Source organism: Charadrius vociferus, unplaced genomic scaffold, assembly GCF_000708025.1.
Source record: "Charadrius vociferus isolate BGI_N301 unplaced genomic scaffold, ASM70802v2 scaffold763, whole genome shotgun sequence".
Lineage (NCBI taxonomy): Eukaryota > Metazoa > Chordata > Aves > Charadriiformes > Charadriidae > Charadrius > Charadrius vociferus.
The window spans coordinates 126,579-148,804 of NW_009647685.1; the positions used below are offsets into that span (position 1 = coordinate 126,579).

Sequence of the window (22,226 nt, forward strand, 5' to 3'; positions counted from 1 at the left end):
CTTGGGAGATAGACTGCGTGGCCTTTGTTTTGCTTAAGGCTTAATAGTGCTCGCAGCACTGCCTTTATTTTTTAAGTCTAACCAACAGCACTTTCTGCTGAAGGGTTGGAAAAAAGTTTCTAAAATATTAATTACTTTTTTTTTCTGACTAATATCTGTTAATTTAGTATTATGGTCTTCTGGGAGGTTTGGAGGCAAAGAATTTTCTTGCTCATGAGGGTAAGCAAATGGTGCGACTTCAAAGGCATTTTTACCAGGATCTAAACCTCAGTAAAGAGAAAAGAGACAAAAATGAAACAGCGTCTTTCACTTGATTTTGTAAACTGGTTCACTAATGTGAATGCAATTTATTGTTAAGTCAGCAGCAGGAGTAGCTGTCCTTACCCCCCCCCCCCCCCCCTCGTTTTGACTCTTGGATTAAGCGGAGGGTTTTGTCAGTCTCCTGGGCAGACTGAATACTCTGTTCAAGACTCTTTTGTCTTCTCACGGCCTAAAAACAATGACAACATTATCAATAATCGCAGTAATGATGCATTCCCCTCCCCCCCCCTTTTTTTTTTTTTCCCCAAGTCAGTAAATAAACAATGATTTAGATTATGGTGGAAAAAGCAACTTTGGTTAATGGCTTTTGGCTGTGGAATGACGTGATGCTAGATAGGCTTACAATGGTTCCTATCAACATCGTACTGTGTAATGTGAGATAGATTAAAAACTATTGCAGGAGTAGTCCAGCAGCTGAAAAGGAGATAAATTCTGGGCTACTGCTGCAGAAGTTAGTCAGCGTTTTAGGACTTTGTGAATTCAGAGAAAAGGGAAATAGTGCAGTTGAAAGAGAATAATGAGGAAAGCCAAAGTACCAGTGCCAAGACTTCTTAAAAGACTTTTATTGATGTGTGTTGTAATTAAAACCAGAATTAGTTAGTTTTCTAACAGGACATTCATTTCCTGGAGAGCAATTGCAGCTTGGCATAAAGTAATACATTTTTAAAAATGAGTACTGATCTGGGGATACCCCTAGCATATGTTGGATGGCTAACTTACTAGCTTTGTGTGCCCTCATTATTAACAAGCAAATTAAATATTTTCACTTGAAATAATTATACAAATAAACCTTTGGCTGTGCTGCGATTTCATTAAAACCTTAATTGTTTAGAGAGCTCAACGAGAGTGTGTGAAGTTGGGTCAGTTTTACTGCATGGCATTACTCTTGCTAGCAGGTTTACAGCAGGGCTGGGTTTAATCTCTTGAGTAATCTTTACGGTAGCAGCCTTGGGATGGGAAGGTGTTTGTGTGTTTCAGGAGATAGGTAACTCTATCTCTGAACTGGAAACACAGAGCTGGGTTTTAAAATGTCTGGGCAGCCTTTAAACTAACTAGCGAGGGGGAGGAGAGGGAAAATTGCTCTGTGGAAACAAAATAGGTGTTGCTTTTAAATCAGCTTCTTAGTGTGCACATTGTCACACCTTCACACATGGCTGTAGGCTCAAATCTATTTCTCATCAAAGCAGCTGTAGCGTAAGGGAATATTGCGACCATCTGGGTTGCAAAGATCAGAAATAACGGTCCTCGCTAGCAGAGGAGCCAGCTGTGGGCAGCACCATATAAACTGTTTTTTATGCCACTTGATTAATCATTTCTGAGGGTGAGGACAACAAAACATTTACCAGGTCACGTGTTAATTTTTAAAAATACTTTAAAGTCTAATTTTCCTAGGTTTAAGGTGGTGGTATGCCTTTGAAACACATTGTGATATTTGTAGGTTCAGCATCTCAACTAACATTGTTCCTGAGCATGGAAAACATGGGCACATTAGATGTCTCCAAAGGAGAGTTAATTAGAAGAATGAATAGTTATCAAGTACACCACAGCTCCACTGTTTAATTCTGATGATAATTTTCATGCTGGATCTAATACAAATGAATTCACTTATGGTTTATTAGTCCGCTGTGACCTGTGATTCTTTTAAGGTATTTTGGGGGGAAAAAAAGGCTGAGAGTTACCAGAATAGATTTAAAGTACTTCCATGGGTGGGGAGCAAGTCAGAGAGAACTTCTGTCTTTTTCTTCCCTTTTCTCTTTCTGCATTGTTTTAACTCACTATGTTTTTTCTGCCCCCCCCCCCCTTTTTTTTTAGGACCCACGATTATCAGCTTTAATTTTTGACAAGCTTCAAGTGCCTGACTATTTGCAGAAAAACAGGAATGAAGGAGAGAGCAGATGCGAAACTTGTGCCACTCACTTGAATCAGCTGAAGCAGGAAGCCATTCAGATGATGCACACTCTCAATCAAGCCAGCTACCCAGAAATGCCTGACCTCCCGCCCGGCACCGGGGCAGTGACCAGCATGGTACCCAGGATGGTCACGGTCTCTTCCCAGAGAGACCTGCCGCTCATTGCTGGGCAGGTGGGCAGGCAGCCTGGAAAGTCGCCGAATCTCTTCTCTGGGGCAGAGCGGAAGAAGGGACTTGGATGGTCTCAAGGCGCAGGCAGTTTTCCGAACTCCAGCGTTCAAGTCACGGTGGCCCCCAGCGGTCTCAGCGGTGCTCTCAGCTCGGTCACCATCCAAGCTCAGCAGTACCTCGAGGGCATGTGGAGTATCTCCAGAGTGAACAGCTTCCTGCCTCAGGCTTGTCTAGTAAGTAGAGATAATTCAGATCCTTGAGTTTTGTTTACATGTGTGTGGATATACAGAGAGATAAAGACAAAATCTGAGATGTATACATATTTATCTTAGTGGGGATCAGCTAATGGTGTTCTAAACCATGTTTCAAGAGCTGAAAAAGAGCTTTGAACAATGTTCTGTCAGATGTCACAAGGAATTTGCTTTCTTATCTCGGATGGTGAGGTCCTTTCCCCAGATGTTTTTGCACCTATTTTAGCTTCACATATGCAGGTGATGTTATTTGGCTGTCACATACCTGGTGACCCCTTTAGAAAAACATAAAAGACCAAGTTTGTTACACATGAAACTCTGGGAGCTTCGTGGGATTATCTCAAAGATTAATTTGACCCTCAAGTCTAGCACTGAACTTCTAAGGCTGTGTTTCAGTTCAGCAGATGCTGTTGGTAGACTGTGATGGAGAGCATTAATCTTCAGGTTAGATGCGCTGCAGAACAGTTTGCTGTAAAGGAGGGTGTTCAGAAGGTTGCTTCAGAGCCACATGGCTGTAAATGTCATTGCACTTGGATTTTAAGCATTGATGTCGATGTCCTGTATTCTGCATATATTTTAAGAACTCTTGTGGGAAATGAAGATGCTTTATAGAGCTGCACATTACCATTAAAAGCAAGTTCATTACAGATTCGTAACTATCTATGGAACCGTGCTAAGAAGAAGGATTTAGTGACTGATTTTGACTAAGATTTATTGCTAAACCGTTTTTGTATAGTAGTGAGCAGAGGAATGTGAGTGATGATGAAATGTGTATGCACAGAAGTCATGGTTTTCACTTAAAGATGTTGTAGCAGATCTCACAAGACCAGGTATGTTGGTGCTAGGTGGCTTTAAATTTAACGTAATGCCTTATGTGCGGTTGTATATAAAGACTACCTAATATTGCTTGGTAGCTTCAGCTGGTTGAGCTCCAAGATCATCAGAGAGAAATATTTGAGAGTCCTGCTGTATAACATTACTTTCACAGGGTGGCTGTTGTGTTTCCTTCCAGAAAAAGCTCGGAGACGTGATTCCTCCCTTCCATGCTTCTCTCTCATATGGAAATTTGTGAATGGACACACATCCCACTTCTGAGGGGTCCCCATTTAAATCCAGTGAATCTTCACTGATGTCAGATCTCCCTCTGATGATTTTACCTTGAGAAAAGGGAAACAAATGGTGCATTCAGCTCTTCATAGTTTATGAGGAACTACTGCTGTGAGTGCTTTTCTCTGAAATGCTGCTGTCCATGCATTAGGGATCAGTTTTGACAATGTAAGGCATAGGAAGTTACCTTTTAATTATCTTTTAAATTCTGTGTATATCACAGAAATGTAGAAAAAAATGGGAAAGCTAGAGGGTTAAGAAGCCTGCAGTCTTTGGAAGCCAAAGTATTTCCATTTCTCTTCTCATTCCTTGTCTGACCTTATTCTTGTCGTAAATAATTCACTAACAGCCAGCTCCAGATTTCTTCCTGCTTAACCGTGCTGACTGATAGATGTGGTTTTCCCTAACCACTGCATTGTTCTAAGATAAAACTAAGTTGCCTCATTTAACCCCTGTGAAGGAAAAATGTGTATAATGCAACAGAGCTTAAGTGTGATCTAGAAATGTGCAAAGAAACTCAGTAGCCTGGAAAACAGTGACCTTTAATGAAAGGACAAACACTGTTAGACTGTGAGTGTTGGAGGCAGCTTGGATGTAATCCAGTCATCTGCAAAGACAGTTTAGATTTAGAAGCAGTTTTTGGAGAGAAGCTAGGCTTCGGTTGTTTCCTTTCTTTCTTTTTTTTTTTTAATTTTTTTTTTTTTAAATTAATTTAACTCCAAATGACTCTGTTGCGTTTCTCTGCCCAGATTGTGCTTTCTGTGTCTGTATGAATTCTCCTACTGCCTTTTGTATTATTAAGAGCCTTGTGTCTGATGAAGCTATTTGGGTGGGTGAGGCAGAAAGTGCTTCCCCTACACTTTTCCCCAGAGGAATCACAGGTGTCGGAGGAAATGGGATTGGAGGCATTTCAGGAACTGGATAGTCTAGCCCTTGCCTTGGACAGCATCCACTGCAGGACATTCTTGTCCAATGCTCATCTCGCCTCATCTTACAATTTTGCAAAGATGGGGATTCCCCGATTTCTATTCATTGTCAAGTCTGAACTTCCTTTCCCATTAGAAAAGTCTTCTTGATTTGTTTAGTTATTTTTTTATTTTGGCTATTCTTTCCTGAAGTTGGAGACAGGGTTTAGGTTTAAGATTAACCCAGGAGAGAGCTGTGGGTATACATGCTTTTTGGAGATGTCTGTCTTTAGTAACTTTTCCCATCTTCTTGTGGGGTGAAGCTGGGGTGGCTAGAGGAATTTTGGAGCAAAAAGAATTGAGGTAGAAAAGACAGCATTGAATGCATTATTTATTATGTGTAATGTGACTGCATCTTGGAGTTGACAGCCCCCATCTAGGCAGGATACCACACAAATGCAGAAGAAAAAGATGGTTCCTTCCCCTGAGAGTTTACATTCTCAGTAGTGATATGAGTTATTTTGACTACTCCATAAATAGCCCCATTTCACTCGGAATCTCTAATTTTGCCTTGTTTTCTTACCAAAAGGTTGTTCTTGAAACAAGTGCTGAACTCCCTGGTAGGAAACTGTTACCCAAGTGCTTTACATCCCAGTGATTTAACTTGGTGCTCCATCCAAAGTGAACGTGATTAGTTTTCTAGACAAGAAGACATAGGTAAAGGCTGGCTTTTGTCTCAACTATTTTTAGCTGCCAAAAAGACAGGTGTTTATTCTAAGCTAATTACTGAGGCTTCCTTTATAGTTGTGGGAGAGCAACAGGCACCTCCAAGAGGTGCGTTGTGCTTCTCATCTCTTGGATGTCTGTCTTGGTTTGCCTTTTCTGCTGAAGACGCCTGTCGCAGAGCCTTGGTGGGTGATGTGGAGCAAACTCTTGCTCGGGTGGTGCCATGTGCCAGTGCCTTGCAAGGGTGAAAATACATCCCAGCGTGTGGCTGCCAAACCTCCGGACACCTCGTACCTACAAACATTTCTCTGGGTTCAATGTTTTTTATTTATGATTAGTTTTAATAGTGGTGGTAGCAGAATTGTCTGTGGGAAGAAAAAAAAAAAAAAAGACTTGATTTGTGCTCTTCTCATCTCCCTCCCCAAATTCGCATGTATTACCTTGTAATGTCACTTATGGTTGTGAAAACACTTCTGGGCTGAATGTTGGGGGTCAGAAGTGCAGGACATCGTAAATTTTTAATACATGTTTGGAGTTCAAGTGTGAAAATCCATTATATAGATTATAAATTTTTTTGAACAGGAATGTGTCTTTGAAGCATAGCGTGGGTGCTGCTCAAACCAAAATAATAACCGTGGGCTTTGGGAGCTATGAAGAGGAACAGTAATTAAGGATCTGGGGAGGGGAAGACTGGGATTGCCACTGAGGTGCAAAAGGTGAAGCTGTAATCAGCTGCTTTACCCATGTGGCCTGTTGTGAAAAATTACGAAAAATAATCATCAGTAGCAGTGATAAGTAGTCTGACCAGACAGCGAGCGCTGTGGAGGGGAGGGAACTGGTATAGTGCTGGGTAAGACGGCTGATTTGTGGTGGGTGACTGAAAACTTTAATTAATAAATAGTTTTATATTGATGTTTTTCATTCTAGACCTGACAAGTGAATATAAGGTTACTATTCAAATGAAAAAACACTGTTAGAACATGTTAGTGGTGCCCAGCATTGCCACTCAGTTTAACACAGATGCAGAGGAGCAAGGGCAGTTTAGGCTTCCTAGATGTGTTGGAATCTGACTGAGAGGTAGAAAATTAAAACCACTGCAAATACCTCGTACACCTATTAGAAGTATCTGCATGTATTGTGGAAAAAAGAGGTCTTACTGTATGCTTTCAGCTCGCTGTGTTATTAGTATGCAGTGTTATGTACTGCATAAAAGCGGTAAAGTAGCCATGCCGTGTGCTATAAAGACATCACAGTGAAATAGAGCTTGTTTTGCAAATAGCTTTTTCTTTCATCTTATGCAAAATGAAATCCTTGCCACGCTATATTTCTAATTTGTATATACATGAATGGTACTGGCTATAAGGCAAAATATTGTGGCTCCTTGAATCTTTATCAGTTTCTAAGTTGCTTTAAAAATATTTTTTTTTTAAAAAAAGTATCATTAGGAAATCAGAAAAGTTGGAGCACTGGAAAATTCAGAGTGACTTAAGTAAAACTTTTAAAGCGTGTGCATATGAAATTGTAAATTTATCAGTAGACCAAGGTATGTCCATGAGAGTATTCACAAATTTAAAGTTAGGTGTAAGTTTATCATAGAATTGTCTAGGTTGGAAGGGACTTTTAAGATCATCGAGTCCAACCATTAACCTAGCACTGCCAAAACCACCACTAAACCGTGTCCCTCAGCACTACTTCTACCCATCTTTTAAATACCTCCAGGGATGGTGATTCCTCCACTTCCCAGGGCAGCCTGTTCCAATGCTTGATAAACCTTTTGGTGAAGAAATTTTTCCTAATATCCAATCTAAACCTCCCCTGGCGTAACTTGAGACTGTTTCCTCGTCCTATCACTTGTTACTTGGGAGAAGAGACTGACCCCCACCTTGCTACAACCTCCTTTCAGGTAGTTGTAGGGAGTGATAAGGTGTCCCCGCAGCCTCCTTTTCTGCAGGCTGAATGACTCCAGTTCCCTCAGCCGCTCCTCACAAGCCGCTCCTCTTGTGCTCTGGAGCACAAGACTTGTGCTCCAGACCCCTCACCAGCTTCATTGCCCTTCTGGCCTGATTCAGTGAGGTTCAGAGGGGGAGGGTTCACCCGTAGCATATGTAAATGGATGCATGTACTTGAAAGTTAAAGGAGTTATGTCCATTTGTTTTATGTGAAAAATCTCTGAAAGTTATTTTAGTCACAATTCAAGCTTTCCTGTAGTTCTTAGGAATAAGTCTCCTGCTTAGCCTAATGTAAACCAGATGGATTCATCTGAGGGTAGTTCAGCCTCTGTTGACTTTCCTTAAATCCTCTTTGTTTGTTTATAGTAAGGATGACTTACATTTGCTTAGAAGATGCAATAAAAAGCTGACTGTGGAAAACAGAAGAATGACAAGATTTACTTTCCAGCATTTACTTTTTTACTTTGATAAATGTCATACCAAATGGATTTTTAAATTAATTTTTAAAATCCTTCTTGATAGCTTTCTCAGTGACCTTTTGTTAATACAATGCGTGAAATATATTTTGTAACGAAACAATTAAAATATAGTGCTTTGACCATAAATCTTGTCTGTGAGACATCTGAATGACTTTGAGCTTTGGACAGTTCTCAGACTCTCAGTATAACATCTTGGCTCTGTAGAAGTCAATAACAAACCCCAGACAGGTGGTGGGGCTGGGGTTGCATAGAGGCTTTTCTGTTTTCCCTTTAGCTTTAGTGCTGTTGGTGCTACTGCTTTTGTAGAGGAAGTATATAAAGGAAAGGGGGTGGCAAAAAAAATTAATCTTCAGAGCTAGTGTTGGTCACTCTTCATAACAAGTCTAAACAGCAGAAGGAAACGTTTTGATCCAAGTCACTAAATGCTTTTCTCATATTAACCTGGTTTATAGCCTTCATGGAAAAAACTTTTTCTGTCATGGTTGTGTCTCAGCTGGGCAGTATCACCTTGCATTGCACTCTGCTGCCTCGGCAAATGGAGAGGGAGGGGTGTGATGTGGGGGGATGATGCTGCTACTGGTGCCTTGCATTCAGAGTCAGCGAGACCCTGCCCCAGCAGCCTGGTGGCCCAACAGCTTAGAAGGTATGGGTTGGAAATTCAGCCTTGAACACACAGCTAAAAATGTAGCCCTCTGTTTTGTGTAGTTGCCAAGGTCTTCGTGCTTTTTTTTCTCGATTGCCCCCAGTGTAGGATGGTAAAGGTGAAAATGAGGTTATTTTTTAAAGTATCTCCAGCTATTAGAGTGACTTAGGAAAAAATGTTAGAGAGTTGACAGAAAGGGTATTGGCTACCAGACGGGAATGAGCGTTTTCTTAGGTGAGGGTGTGGATGGCATCTCTTTATATTGTGTATTTGACACTTGTGCCATACTATCGGTTTTACAGTGTGGGACAGGGTAACTATTCTCAGGACTCAGACCCTCTTGTGGCTCAAATTACCACCTGAAAACAGTTCTTTTGATCCTTCACCCCTCTAGGCTAAGCAGTTGTTAGTACAGCTCTCACAGGGAAACAAGTCTATACTCGCCTTTGTTGACAATTGAAGTCAACAAGCAGTAATAAAGAATGTTGGCCCAGACTTCACCTGAACTCATCAGGAGTAGATTGAAGACAAGCAGACTTTAGAGACTATGTGCAAATGATAACCCACAGGATTTACCTTTGGCCCACAGGTCGTTCTCTCATCCAGCAAGTTGTATCATAAGCTACACTAAGATAAAAAATCCTCTCCTTTTTTTACCCCAAATATTTAAATTTTCGACTCTCGCTTTTTAACTAGTTTCTTTGGGATGGCCTTTTCTGTTCACTCAATTCACTTTCAGCTTCTTTTTCTTCCTGCTGGTCCATTTGTACTGTGCATGTGCTCCACTATGAACTTGCCAGTGAACTGATTGTTAATCAATGCATCCCACGCCACCCCAACATTAGAAATTGCCTTACACGAAAGGCTCATGCTTTTTGGCTGGGACTCAGAAGTGTCATGCAACATTTGAGAAAGACACTATATTGCTGGTGTAGAAATGCTTTTATGAGGCTCCCATTGCTCTGCACTGGCTACACTGGTTGTTAAGGGCGGGCTGCAACTGAATAATGCACTTTGGCTTCAGAATTTAACGCAGCAGAGAAACCTGATAAATTCAGGCTGAGTTCAGACCTTGGTTGTGTGCAGGCTGGTGGAGAGAAAGTCCTTTGCAGTGGTCTCTGTGTACTGCATGGAAGGAACTGATTTGCACGGCTGGATGCAAGTGTGGATTGATCAGTTGTTCTGCTTGCATAAATTAGGATTGGACATCGTACATTTTTTGGAAAGCGCCTTGACTGTAACATTTGCTCCATAGGCTGTATACTGCAGTGATGGCATGTTGAGGTCGTGGGATTCCAGGTAGTCAAGCTGTGCACTGTGTGAGTGTTGCCGAAAGCATCTCCCATGCTTTTGTGGCATGAGCGGCTGAGCATGTGGCAAATATTGATGCTCTTTGTTACTTGCAACTGGAATCACTGAAATGCCCTGGGTGGTAGCTTCAGAAAGAAGGTTTAAAAAGCATCAATAGAAAATGTATCTACTTTTCTGTTGCAGCACTTGGGAGAGAATTTATGATGTATAGATAGAGTTCATAGATGTTTCAAGCATTTCATATGTGTGTATTTAATGGAATGGATTGCCACTTTACTGAACATAGCATCAAATCAGCTCTGTTAATTGAAAAAGATTTTTCACATTATTGCTAATGATGTGACACAGTTTTGTTAGAGATGGTGCATAAAATAGTGCTACTTGAAATGACATTAATGTATGCATTTAAATTCCTTTTTTCCCATTTACGTGCATTATTGATTTTATTTCATTGTTGAGGAGATAATGGATTTATAATTAGAATACAGTCACCGTAATCAATGATGAGATTATTAGACTTATAAATAGAACTTTAAAACTACGATGAGGTAATTTCCCAGTGTAACGAAGGATCAATAATTAGAGGTTTGCTTTGAATCTGAAAGTAGTACTTGTAAGATTGAAGCGTGAAACTCTTCTAGGCAAGTGAGTCCATATAAATTGTTATACAAACTGATGTTGCGGTTAGGCATTTTCCAGAGTGACCTATTATTATTATTACTTTTGTTTGGTGCCCAAGTGCTTATGAATTAACTCCTCTGGGTTTGCATAGCTGCCACTATCTCAAAATTGGACGATTTTATTCTTTTCTTATAGCTTAGTTGAAGGAAGCATTTGAAAGGTGCCATAGGCAGGAGTCAGTTGCTGTGCTTTTGGTGTTAGGTAGAGATAATGAATCTGCCATTCAGAACCTCCCCCTTCTGCTTCTCAACAGTGAAGGCGGTAAAGTTGGGCAAGGCAGTTGGCTGTTGTAGGGGGACAGATGGCAGTGGAAGGATGAAAAAGGGGAGAGTGGCCCTTGTGATGCCTGGCTTGGGAAGGGTCTGGGTTTAGTTGGTCTATGCAGAGTAGCTGTGTAGACATGTCCTTGAGTCTCACCAACCTCTTTTGGTGACTCTGAAGTACACGTGGGGGCCTATGGGAATAGCACAACCTCCTCTTACTACTTAAGCTAAGAAAGACTCTAGTGAAAAGATTGTATGGGAATGATAAGAAGATAAGAAATATCCTACTGGGTCTGAGCTGCACCCCATCTAGCCTAGGGCTGTTTCCAGCAGCAGAGCTGGAAATGGTGTTTAGGGAGAGGCCTATCTGCTTTCTGCAGTCTGCGCATACTCCCCATCAAACACAGGGACACATCCCTGTCTGTTCCCTTTAGTATCTGTTTCTGGACCCGCTCTCCGGGAATTTATCTAATCCCTCTCTGACCCTGCTGACACTCTGTCTCCACAGCCTCCTGTGGCAGCAGGTTCCACAGGTTCATGATCCCAGTGCAAAGAAGTACTCTCTTTCTTTCAGCTTAAGCACCATCTCCATGACTTCGCAAATCTCAGTCAGATCCCCTTCAGACTTCCCCTCTACAAACTCGAGTCCCAGCATCTTTCATCTCTCCTTCTAAGGCAGCTGCTCCATCCTCTGGACCATTTACTTGCTTGGCTCTGTCACTTCCCTTACTCCACTACTGCTGTCTTGAGATGCAGGACTAGGACTGCACCAGGTACTCAGTATGTGGACCTCCTCCTTCTTGTTCTCAGTGCCCTGCCTTGTGATGTCCAAAATTTGTTTGATGTTTTGTTTGTTTGATGTGGTTTTTTTTTTTTTTTTGGCTGCTGCTACATCTTGAAGTGATTTCAGAGGAACTGTCAATGACCTTTAGATCTTCTGAGTTGTAACTGCTAGTTTTGAGTTCAGCATCGTTTAGGTGTCGTTTAGATGATTTTTGCCTAAAAACATGCTCTTATCTATGTCAAATCTCACCTAATGCTGCTTTGCCCGCTCACATTTGGGAAGTTCTCCTGGAGTTCCTCATCACTGGCATGGCATTTGGCCACTTCAAAGAGCTTTGGGACATCTGCAGACTTGGAGATCTCACTGCAGTCATGGTGAGTCATGACTGTGCATCTGGGTTACATGGTTTCTGTGTGGGGAGTAAACAGCAGGTCAGCAGGGAACAGCCACAAGCCAAAAAGAACATCATCTGTGCAGCTCTATCCCTAATCTGGAAGCTTGGTGTCCTTCAACAATGATCATATAGTCAGAGCTGCCCTCATGTTTGTGAACTTAATGCTGCTTCATGAGCTTGCCTGTAACTGAACCTTGTTCTCTTGATTTGGGTGTACTAAAGACCCAGTTTTCCATTCATATAACGAGGACTTGTTTCTCTTCAAGCAACATACTAGTCAATGGGTGCTTTGCGTGTGGTAGCTGTCAGGCAAATTGGTCCCAAGGGATGTTCTCTTTAAAGTAGTTACATCTAATGTATAACCAGTTCAAGCATGATTGAAATAGAAATTAGGTATGACAGTCTCTGTCCACCTTTGCTTTATTTGGTGACATTTTATGTCAATCATTATAACAATATAATGATTATAATAAAATTGTAAGACCTGTAATTCTTGGGAACACGCTCATTCCATTTTGCTGAATAGAGAGTAATCAAAGCACAGCGAGATTTTGGTTGAGTTGCCTAAAATCATTGAGAAATTTTGTTGCGGAGTCAGGGAGGCGACACAAGCTCTCCCCATTCAAAGCTCTGTACATGTCCTGTGTTTCGCTGCTGTTAGAGACGCATCTGGCCTGTGGAAGTCAGTCCTAATGGAAAAGCATTTGTCTTCTTGTAGGAAACCCAATCCTAAGCTGACAGAAATTTGCATTATTATGAGCTTGTTAATGAATTCCTTTGCTTGCTCATATCAGCCTCTGACAAAAAGCAGAGATTCAACTGTATATTTGTCCACTTGAATAAACAGTTCATTTTTAATTTTGACCACAATGGTAAATTGAAACACCCTGAGCAGTATACAGCTATATTTTTTGGCTTTGGAGGCTGTAAGTATTGCAATACATGTCATCAGGGAAAGCTCTGGGCAACACTTTCTGATGCTTGCCTGGAGGCGTTAGAAGAAACAGTTCCTCTAGTCTGGCTGTTTTAAATCCACTGCATGTGAAAAGTCCCAATTTGAGAGTGCTTATGTGCCCCAGAATCTCTGTTCTTCTTGATAGCCCTTTTTCATGTCCTCCTGACTTTCCAAGTGGTGGGTTTACACGTGCGGATAGGAGGGTGAAGTTTGACTGGTAGTCAGCTGTGAAGAGGGGAAGTAAAAAAGCATCTCTTGCTGCCTCCTAATAAATTTCTCAGGGAGCAAGGAGCATGATTCAGGAGAGATCTTGGGTGAAGGCGAGATCAGGATTCCCTGGTCAGAAGGGAATAAGTTGCCTCTTCTCCTTCCTTGTTCTGCCAAAGGCATCAGGCCTGGACGCTGCTGGGTGCATGTGCCCTGCAATTGAAGGATGAGGTCTTTTCTGTGCATGAAGCACGGACTGCCAGTGCTTTTTGGTGGTGAAGATCCAAACCCTTAACCTGTTTTAGTAATCCGTATACTAATCCAAAAAGCAAGGGCCATGAGGTTGTCTTTGGATCACTGGTATTACTTTCCAGTCTGTGGCGGCAGACGAGCCTCCTATTTCTATTTAATTCTACTTCTCTGGGATTTTTCTCCTTCTGCCTCATCTTCAGAGATCAATGATAAGCCAGGCATTAGCAGCTCTTGTAGCTGAAAACCTATTTTGGGGGAAGGGATATTATGCTCTGCATTTGATTCACACTGAACACGAGATGCACATAAAAATCTGAAACTACAGGTTCAGGCATTCTTGTTACTCCGTTGCAGCTGCAGGTTATAAAATGACTACAGTAGTCTATTGTAGTTATAAAACGCCCTAGTTATTTTATAATGAGCCCTGGCAGAAACATTGTCAAAAGGCAGTAAAAAGTTTATCCAGAACGCGTTTCACTTGAACCTGGCGTATACTGCACACTTAACTTTACATAAAGCTAGGCAGTGTGAGGAGGAGACATTTCACATAGAAGATGTATGCAGGACTTATCCACGCTTACGGGAAGGGAGGGTTTATAGTATGAGCATTATCCAGATAGAGATTTACGTCACATTTGTTCCAGTTAGCGGTAGTAGGTCGTAAGAGTCTTAGTGTGAGTCATTTAGGGGGAAAACTATTGTTTTATCATATACAAACAGTAGATTTAATATACTGCAAAATCATTAGATCAAGCAGTTTTTACAATTTAATTGGCTGTGACGTTCCACTCTGAAAGAGGAATATAGCAAGTTAAAGCAAATACTCAAAATTCTGTATCCCTGCCTGGTAGTCAGAAGGGGGATAAAACCAACTTAAAAACAAAACAAAAAAGCACCGCAGTAAAGACTCAGGCTTGATCTTGCTAGAGCTTCACCTGCAATTCGCTGTTGAAGCTCTGCTGAATGCTTTCATTATGGGGCCAATTTTTTGAAATAAAGTAAATGTTATTGAGGTCTGACTCTGATTACACAGATGTGTATCAGACTTGTTGATGCTTTTGTAATTTTCTTCATTCCCTCTTCTGTGAATCTGTGCTTGATACTTATATTTAGACATCATATCTGATTACTTTCTGTTACAGCTCTATCCAGCCTTCTGGTTTTCTTTTACCATTGCAGTGCAATCCCGGGATTGATCTATTTTTCTCTAGATTTTTATATTCCCATGTTTTTCTTGCCTGTCACCAGGCATATATTTTGCATGAGTTACAAAGTGACAGCACCTAACTTGGCTTTTTTGGATCCCTGGACAAAGGTCGATGTCCAGAGAATGGAAATATTCAGGAAACTGGAAACATTATGGCTTAGTTTTTGGCTTTGCACTTCAAACATGTAAAGAGCTTGTTACGGTTGTAATTGTCCTTTAGATGGTAATGGTCTGGCAGCGTACTGCGTACCTGGAAATTTAATCTATGGCCAACTTCTCTACAGTGTAATTTTGGACTTGTCTGACTTGTTTAAACCTGTGCAGATGTTTCCTGCCGTCTGGTGACGGCAGAGAACCTGTGTGCTGGGAATTGAGGATGGGGCAGGGGATGCCCCTGCTGTGCCCAGCATACCTCCACAGCTCGAGGTTATCAAATCCCCTCCGTCTCTTCCTGCCCTCTCCCCCAGCCTTCAGCCACCCGAACTGGGAACACCTCATGCTGTCACTGCTTGTTGTGGCCCTGCGAACCGCAGCTGCATGTGTGGATGCTGCCAGCCAAAATGTAGCATGTCTAGCTCTGCTCCCACGTCCTCAGGATGGGTGCTAAGACCTGGTACCGAAACTCTCCTGTCCATGACACAGGCACTGATATGAAGCACTGAGACATCGGTCATTCTTGCACACGCAAAACACCTGGTGTGACATTTTCAAGCGTTGTCCTTGCTGTGCTCTTACTGGTACCAATATTCATGTGGCTTTGGGAAGGGGAAGAGGGAAGGTGTCCTTTAGAGCAGTTCTGGAAATCCTTCCTTTGAGGATTAGCTGGTTTCCAGAGGGTTAATGCGTTTTGTCCCCCAAACCTTTTCTTAGAAAATTAAAACAAACATTAATCTCTGGATGTGGAGGCTTATGACACTTTAAATATTCAGTGCAGTCAGTAACACTTTATAGTGATAAGGTTGTGATTTCTGTGTTTGATCATTAATGATTTATGAAAATTTAGTAAATGGTGAAGCACAGTTCCCTCTCAGCTGCAGACTGGAGTCTTCTCCCTGTGCAGACTTGTGTGCTTAAAAAAGTCATGCAAAGTTGCTCCCATCCCTCTAGATATTTTCCATACGCAGTCCCCAGAAGAGCATGGGTTGAGATGAGGGAGATGCATGAAGTACTTAGTTCAAAAGCAAAGCCCCCTTATCTTATTCCTGCCCCTTCAGCAGCTGTAAGCAACACAAGCCAAAACCTTGGTGTGACAAACTGGAGTGCCCAGGAGAGTCCCTTTACTTGTCTTTAGTTTTCCTGCCTCAAGACAAATGGCTCAGACCTGACAAATTTCCTCATACCTGAGCCCTCCTCATCAGCTGAGAGATGTAGCGCGCTCAGGGAGAGCTGAACACGGTTGTGCTGGAAAATGCTTGCACTTTGGGTGGTGCAAGTAGTCCTTGACATGAATCCTAAACTTGGAAGAACTTGTTTTGTGCTTTTTTCAGCTTCTCACCATGCAGCAAAACTGGTGTTACCTCTGTGTTTAAGAATGGTAATTGGGTAATTGAAGACTTAATGAAAAAGATACAGGTTGTGTTCTGCACTAGTCTTCTGATAATTTTATCTTGCATGTCTGTCTTCACTTTTTCCCCCTTTACAAGAATCAATGCCTTCTCCTTGGCTTCCATTCATTCTTTCACACATGCACAGAACTGAGAATAAAACTTCCAAATTTACCCAGAAATTACAGTTTCGGTTTTCAAAAGCGGGGATGGCAATTTACAGACATCCAACATAGATATGTTGGTTTAGAAAGTATCATAACCATCTGCTATCTGAAATGCCAGGTTTGATTTGGATATTTCAAGCTAGATGCTATGTCCACAATCATTGGTCTCTTTTAGAAATGTAGGTTTCTAAGTTCTTGTAGAAATAAAGAAGTGATGAAAAAAGCATGCATTTTATACATTGCTCATGTTTTCGTTAAATTTGAATAGCTTTTATGGGAATTGACCTCTCAGAAGATGAACAGAGTATTCACAAAGAAACAAAACCCTGTCTGGTTAACAGATTCCAGTCAGTTCTTACAAATCTGTTATACTTCGCTGTAAAATTCACTGGAGTTTCATGCTAACTCTACAGATTTCATCTTGAGCTTTAGATTATGCTGTCATTTAGACTATGCGTTAGTTGAGGTACGAGTGATTAGAAACAGGTTGCTGCTTCTGCCTTCTTTTTTCAATATTTTGCTTAAATGTGTGATTTTCTTTGTTTCAAAGACTTGTCTAACATAGCCCCTGTTGAAATTGAATGGAAAAATATGTCTTGGGAATTCATCCTGACCCTGTAATTTTGAGTCTGAGACAACAGCGCATGTGACGGAGGGTTATGGTTGTTTTCCTGGCAGAACATATGTGAGTATTCAAACACTAATGTTAGCCTGCCAGTGGTTGCTGGTAGGGTTTCCTTCTCTTGCTGGCCATCATGCCACTGGCCTCTGTGCTGGGCAGCCCCTTGGCGTGCCAATTTGTGAGCCCTGTGTACCGGCTCCAGAGTTTCTGGTGTAGGTTTCTTAGTCTGTAAATTGCTAAGTCCATAGTAAGCGCCGCTTATTATTAGTGCTTTGTATCAGTTCACATAATGCGGAAGTTCAGATGTCATGTTTGGATCTTTCCCAGTCTGCATTGTTTTCCCCATGCCATATACTTTCCATGGATGGTATAGGTCAAGATCACACATTTTTTGCTTCAATTTGTTAATGCTCAAGGACCTGCTTATATTGCTGGCATACCATTTTTTTTGTGCTGGTATTTATTGCTAGCAGTGCTTGGTCACTGCCTTTTTGCCTTCATCACTAAATCTCCTGAGACTTCTGTATTATAGAGTGAAGAGTTTTGCAGAGGGTTATTCAAAGTTTCCAGTTAGGCTTCTAGTGCGAGTACCTTTGCTAGAATAAAGTTAATCTGTGTGAATATTCTGTGTCTCAGCCTCAGCTCTCTTAGGTGAGCTCTAGAAAAGTACTTTTTTGTGTAGCAGTCTACGGTAAAGCATTAGTCGGCCACTCCGCAATACTGATAATAGTATTAATCTTTAAAGAACAGACCTTCAAAAGAGCTGGGTTCACTTTCTTCTTGTTGATTTTGCTGGGAACTGGGAATTCGGCACTCAACCTTTGGGAATGAGTCCAGATGAAACTCCAGACGGCCTTTCATGGACTAGTCCAGCACTGCTTGTCTGGCAGAGTTTTCTTTTGTTTGATACCTAATAACTGATTGCCTCAGTTCTCATGAGAAAAACTCTGTTTGGGTTGTCAGTGTATGAGAAAATTGAGGGTGTGTACGTAACTGGGAAGGCCCTATTACCATGTCTGCATACCTAAAGTTGTAAAACATGATCTATGGTAGCACAAAATTTAAAATTTGGTGGCATCCCAGGAAGTGCTTAATTGCGTTTGTGCTTCATTACAAGGCTGTCTCCTTTTCTGGAATTTATTTTAGCTAATTAGTTGGAAATGTCAGAGTAGTATTTCAGATGACAGAAACATCATATATTATCATACATGAAGCAATTAACTCTTTTTGACAAATATTTATTGTGGTGTCGTCTTTAATTAAATCTTCAGTTCTCCTAGACATAGAGCAGGTTCTTCCGAAAAGGAGGCCTGCCCAGCACTGTCAATGAGCATTTGACTGATGGGGCTTAATTGAACTTGCTACTGAAAGACTTGGTGGCCTAAGCATGAAGATATCGTCATGACACAATCTCACAATACAGATGTCTGATATTTTGGCAAAATCCAAAAGCAATCCCACCCCCCCCGCCCCCTTCAAACTCTGTCTCAGATAGCGCCGATTCATTATGCTGGAGAAGAGGCATCTCCAGTCACTCCCGTTCTTCCACTGGAACGGTTTGCAGGAGAAAAAAATGCCGTGCACTTGTGCTGCTAAGATAAATAATGCTGAAAAGCAGGGCTGTATATATGTTTTAAAAAATCAATTTTTTTTTATTTAGTTCTTGGGGTTATTCATGTGGAAACATGTTACAAATGTGACTGTTTGGTTAGTTCCTCTTAAACAGATAGGTCTTGTAGATGATGTGGCACTGAGAAATAATTCCTGACAGTTATAACTGAACCAGATAAACAGTTCTGCCAGCTTCCAAATAACACTGTAAAACAAAAGGGTTCTGCTTATCGTTTTCCATTTCTTCATGCCTGTCAAACTATTTAACTGTGCATTACCCATCACAAAAGGTCTCTGTGTTATTCTGCTCGTCTGCTGCGGTCATGGTTTTTACCTTCTCTGTTGCAGGACCTACTACGGCACTCTCGTCCAGCTTTCTCTCTCCTCTTCATCTTTGCCCTTGCAAAGACACTCTTTGGAAGTGCTGCATGAGATTTTTTCCTGTCACAGCCATTCAGCAAATGTATTAACCTGTATGTATGTTCTTTTTTTTTTTTTTTTTTTTTTCAGGCAGAAACAGCACTGGAGAGTGGCCGGGATGGTCCCAATGTTCAGATCAGCTCAGGGCAGAACAACTCGGACCCCACGGGAGCAGGCAGTTCAGCAGCCTCCCAGAGCCTGGTTGCTCCAGCCGGGGTCTCGGCGGGTACCTCAGCTGCAGCTTCGTTCTTCATAAGGTAGTTTTTCACCTTTCGGGTTTCTGTAACTGCTCATGGGCCTTCAAATGGTTGTGAAATGCTGTTGAGTCTTTGCCATGGGTAGAAGGTGTAGCATTTGGTGCTGGTTGCTGAGAGGTGCAGTTGGTCACCTGGTCATGACTGTGGCTTTCCGCTGCCACTGGGGAGCAAGGATGTGATGATGACACCCATGATTTCTCTCTGGAGACCTGAGCAGGAACTCTATTGCCTAAAACCGGAGAAAATGTGTGTTGGTCTTTGTCTAGTCCTTACTGGCCTTTTACACCTGTAAAAAGTCTGTTATTCTGTAGGTTTCCTTGGAGCAGAAGCTGAAGTAACAGTTTTTTTTTCCACTCAGATCTAAATAAAAAAAAAGTTAAACTTTTATTCAGTAGCATGGCCAATGTGTCCAAATAAAAGTCTTTCCATAGTTGGTAGCAACCGTTAAAACAGTTGCAGACATTCTTTTTTTAGCGGTAGCCCAGAACAATCTTTTTTTTCCCCAATCTTGGGTCTTATAACAAAAATGATATGTTAGTTTTATTTGTGAAATGTTTGTTGTAATTAGCAATGTTGATTAAATGCAATACGCTGTCAAGCAGATGGTATTTAAAACAACAAAATTCAGGGCTTTGTACTTGCATTCCAAACTCCTTTTTTAATTCAGAACTGAACATGTTTTGAGACAGTATTGAAAAACGTATGTCTGCGAATGGCATTAAAGTCAAATTTATGCACTGAGTGAGGATCCTTCTTGTCATGTAATCATGATGGTAATTGTATTGTTTCCTTTTCCTTGAGCTTTAAAATGTTTTGCACCATTAAAAAAATGATGTTTACTATAAGTTACAGTCTGACCTCAGAAGGAGCAAAACTTCCCACGTCCTATTTCTTTAGAAGAACGTAGTACAATGAGTCTTAAGCATTATATGCCTATATGTCACAGTCTGTCTGTTCACAAGAGGTTGGGAAATGACTGCCCCAGGAGTAGTGTGTGTAAGTTAGTGTTTTGTGTCTGTGCTAAGTGCTGCAGGTTTAAAGTCAACAAAGAGAAATGGTTGCCTACAGAAGATGGTTTGTTTCATTTTAAGATAGGTGTCTGAAATCAGTGGGAGCGGAGAGGAAAGGTAAGGGGAAAAGCTCAGACATCTCTTTTCTTGTTTAGTTACCTAAATAAGGACAGATGAATCATCTCCAAAGTACCTAGACTGGACAGCAGCACAGCTTTCATTACTGTATTTCATATTGTGGGTATGAACAGTCTGATTTAGCTTAATCTACTTTGGATTTATTTCAGTGTGAATCTGTATGTCATAAGCAAATGTAAAGACTGTCACTTTCACTTGGGAATCCAGAAAATAAAAAAAACAACCACCTTTGGAATTGAGAGAAAGAAAGCAGTGCCTAATAATCTGAAATAAGATGCAAAATCTCTTCTCCCACTGATGTTTCTGTCACTGGTCAGCAAAACTCAGTTCTGGTTTTATTGTAAAGCGACAGATCCTAACTAGTGATTGTCGTTGGCTCGATTCAAAGATTCTTGAAGTCAACAGCAAAACTGCAAATGACATCATTGTACATTGGATCAGGCCCTAATTGCTTCTCATGAATCTGTCTTGCCTTGAGTGAATCAGAGTTTTATACCTGCAGCAGCTATGTGCTAGCTAAAACATTTTAAAACCCATTAGTACATTGCTTATTCCCTACCCATGTTTCCTCTGTTCAGAATTGATTCTCTTCAGTTTTTTTTTAACCTAAGAACAGGGCTAGCTGCAATTTTTTTTTCACAGAGCACTTACATTTCTTTTTTTGTGGTTGTTGTTGGAGAGAGAGACTTAAGCGAGAAATAAATTTTTTCCTTTAACAATCATCAGTTATCTGAATCAGTTTTGTAGCATTTTCATGATCTTTCATCACATTGCTGATTAATGTATTTCAGTATTAATTTCTCAGTATTCCAGAGCCTGTCTAAGAATCTTGCATTCCCTAAAAGCAAGCATTCAAGGAACAAGTTCAGATATGGCTGTGATTAAAAATACAAATTGAAAATCTCTCAAAGGCTGAGGGAGAGAGATTGATTATTGATCACTGGCAACCATAAGTATGTTGAGCAGGTCCTCAGGTGGATGCCATTGCATAGTCCTGGCCAGGCTGCTCCACCACAATCGTCATTAACCTCAGGAGAGGGTCCCTCTCCTGCTGGTCCTTCTTCTCTTCTGACTCTTCCTGGTATAGGGACCTTACGGATCAAAGTTCCCATGCTGAGACTTCCTCCTACCCTCAAGCCATGCAGCCCTCAGCAGGAGGGGAGAGGAAGAGGAGGAAATCTTCAAGGATAAGTGAGACAGATGCCAGCAGAAGCTGGGGTGGAAGTGGCTTATCCAGGGACCACAAGTATTGGGATATCAACTGTGTTGGCTGTTTTTGTTCAGTATGGGTGGGATATCAGGCGTCTTTGCTTTCCAGTCGTGTCTCCTCTTTCCTTTTGCACCATTCAGCCTCAAGCATGTTGAGAAAGAAGGTCATCCCTGCCTTGAATCCTCTGCAGCAGCATCCACTTCTCTGTCCTTTGTCTCTCTCTTCAGCTTACCCTCTCTCAGCAAGCACCTAAAGACGAAAAAGTAGTCATGGCACTAGTGTTACGCTGTAGTCCCTATTCATTGGATTTGCTGATTCTTCCCTTACCGTGTTTCTCTCCTCAGGCACTTAAATTGTGAACTTCATAGCAGGGCAAGTGTGTTACTCGTGTTATGCAGAGCCCAGCACATTTTGTTCTTTGTTCTCTGCGGGAATAAATGCAATGAATATGTTGATAATTACACACACTTTTTTTTTTTTTTTTCCTGAATCATTGCCTTCTCTTTGACCAAATCTACTGAGTACCTTCATCTTTTTACAAGAGCCCATTTGTAAAAGGGGCTGTGTTTGGGACTTAAGCGTGGGAAAAGGGCTGTTTTGGCATAGAAATAGCCATAGGCAAAAATATGCCATAGCTAGGCAAAAATATGTCTGTACGTTAACATTCAGTGTAAGGTGCAAGGTTAGTTACTTCAGAAGACAAAGCCTTCATAGGGTGCTTGTGGAAACTGC

At 41.3% G+C, this 22,226-nt stretch overlaps 1 protein-coding gene across 1 annotated transcript in view; it reads left to right on the forward strand.

Annotated features, from left to right (window-relative positions):
- The window catches only part of KIF26A (kinesin family member 26A), a 102,830-nt gene that overhangs the window by 34,721 nt on the left and 45,883 nt on the right, over positions 1 to 22,226 (forward strand). Inside the window, exons 2-3 of the mRNA XM_009881366.1 lie at positions 2,134 to 2,634; positions 18,970 to 19,136. Of these exons, the coding sequence (XP_009879668.1) occupies positions 2,134 to 2,634; positions 18,970 to 19,136 (668 nt within the window). The remainder of the gene's footprint in view (positions 1 to 2,133; positions 2,635 to 18,969; positions 19,137 to 22,226) is intronic.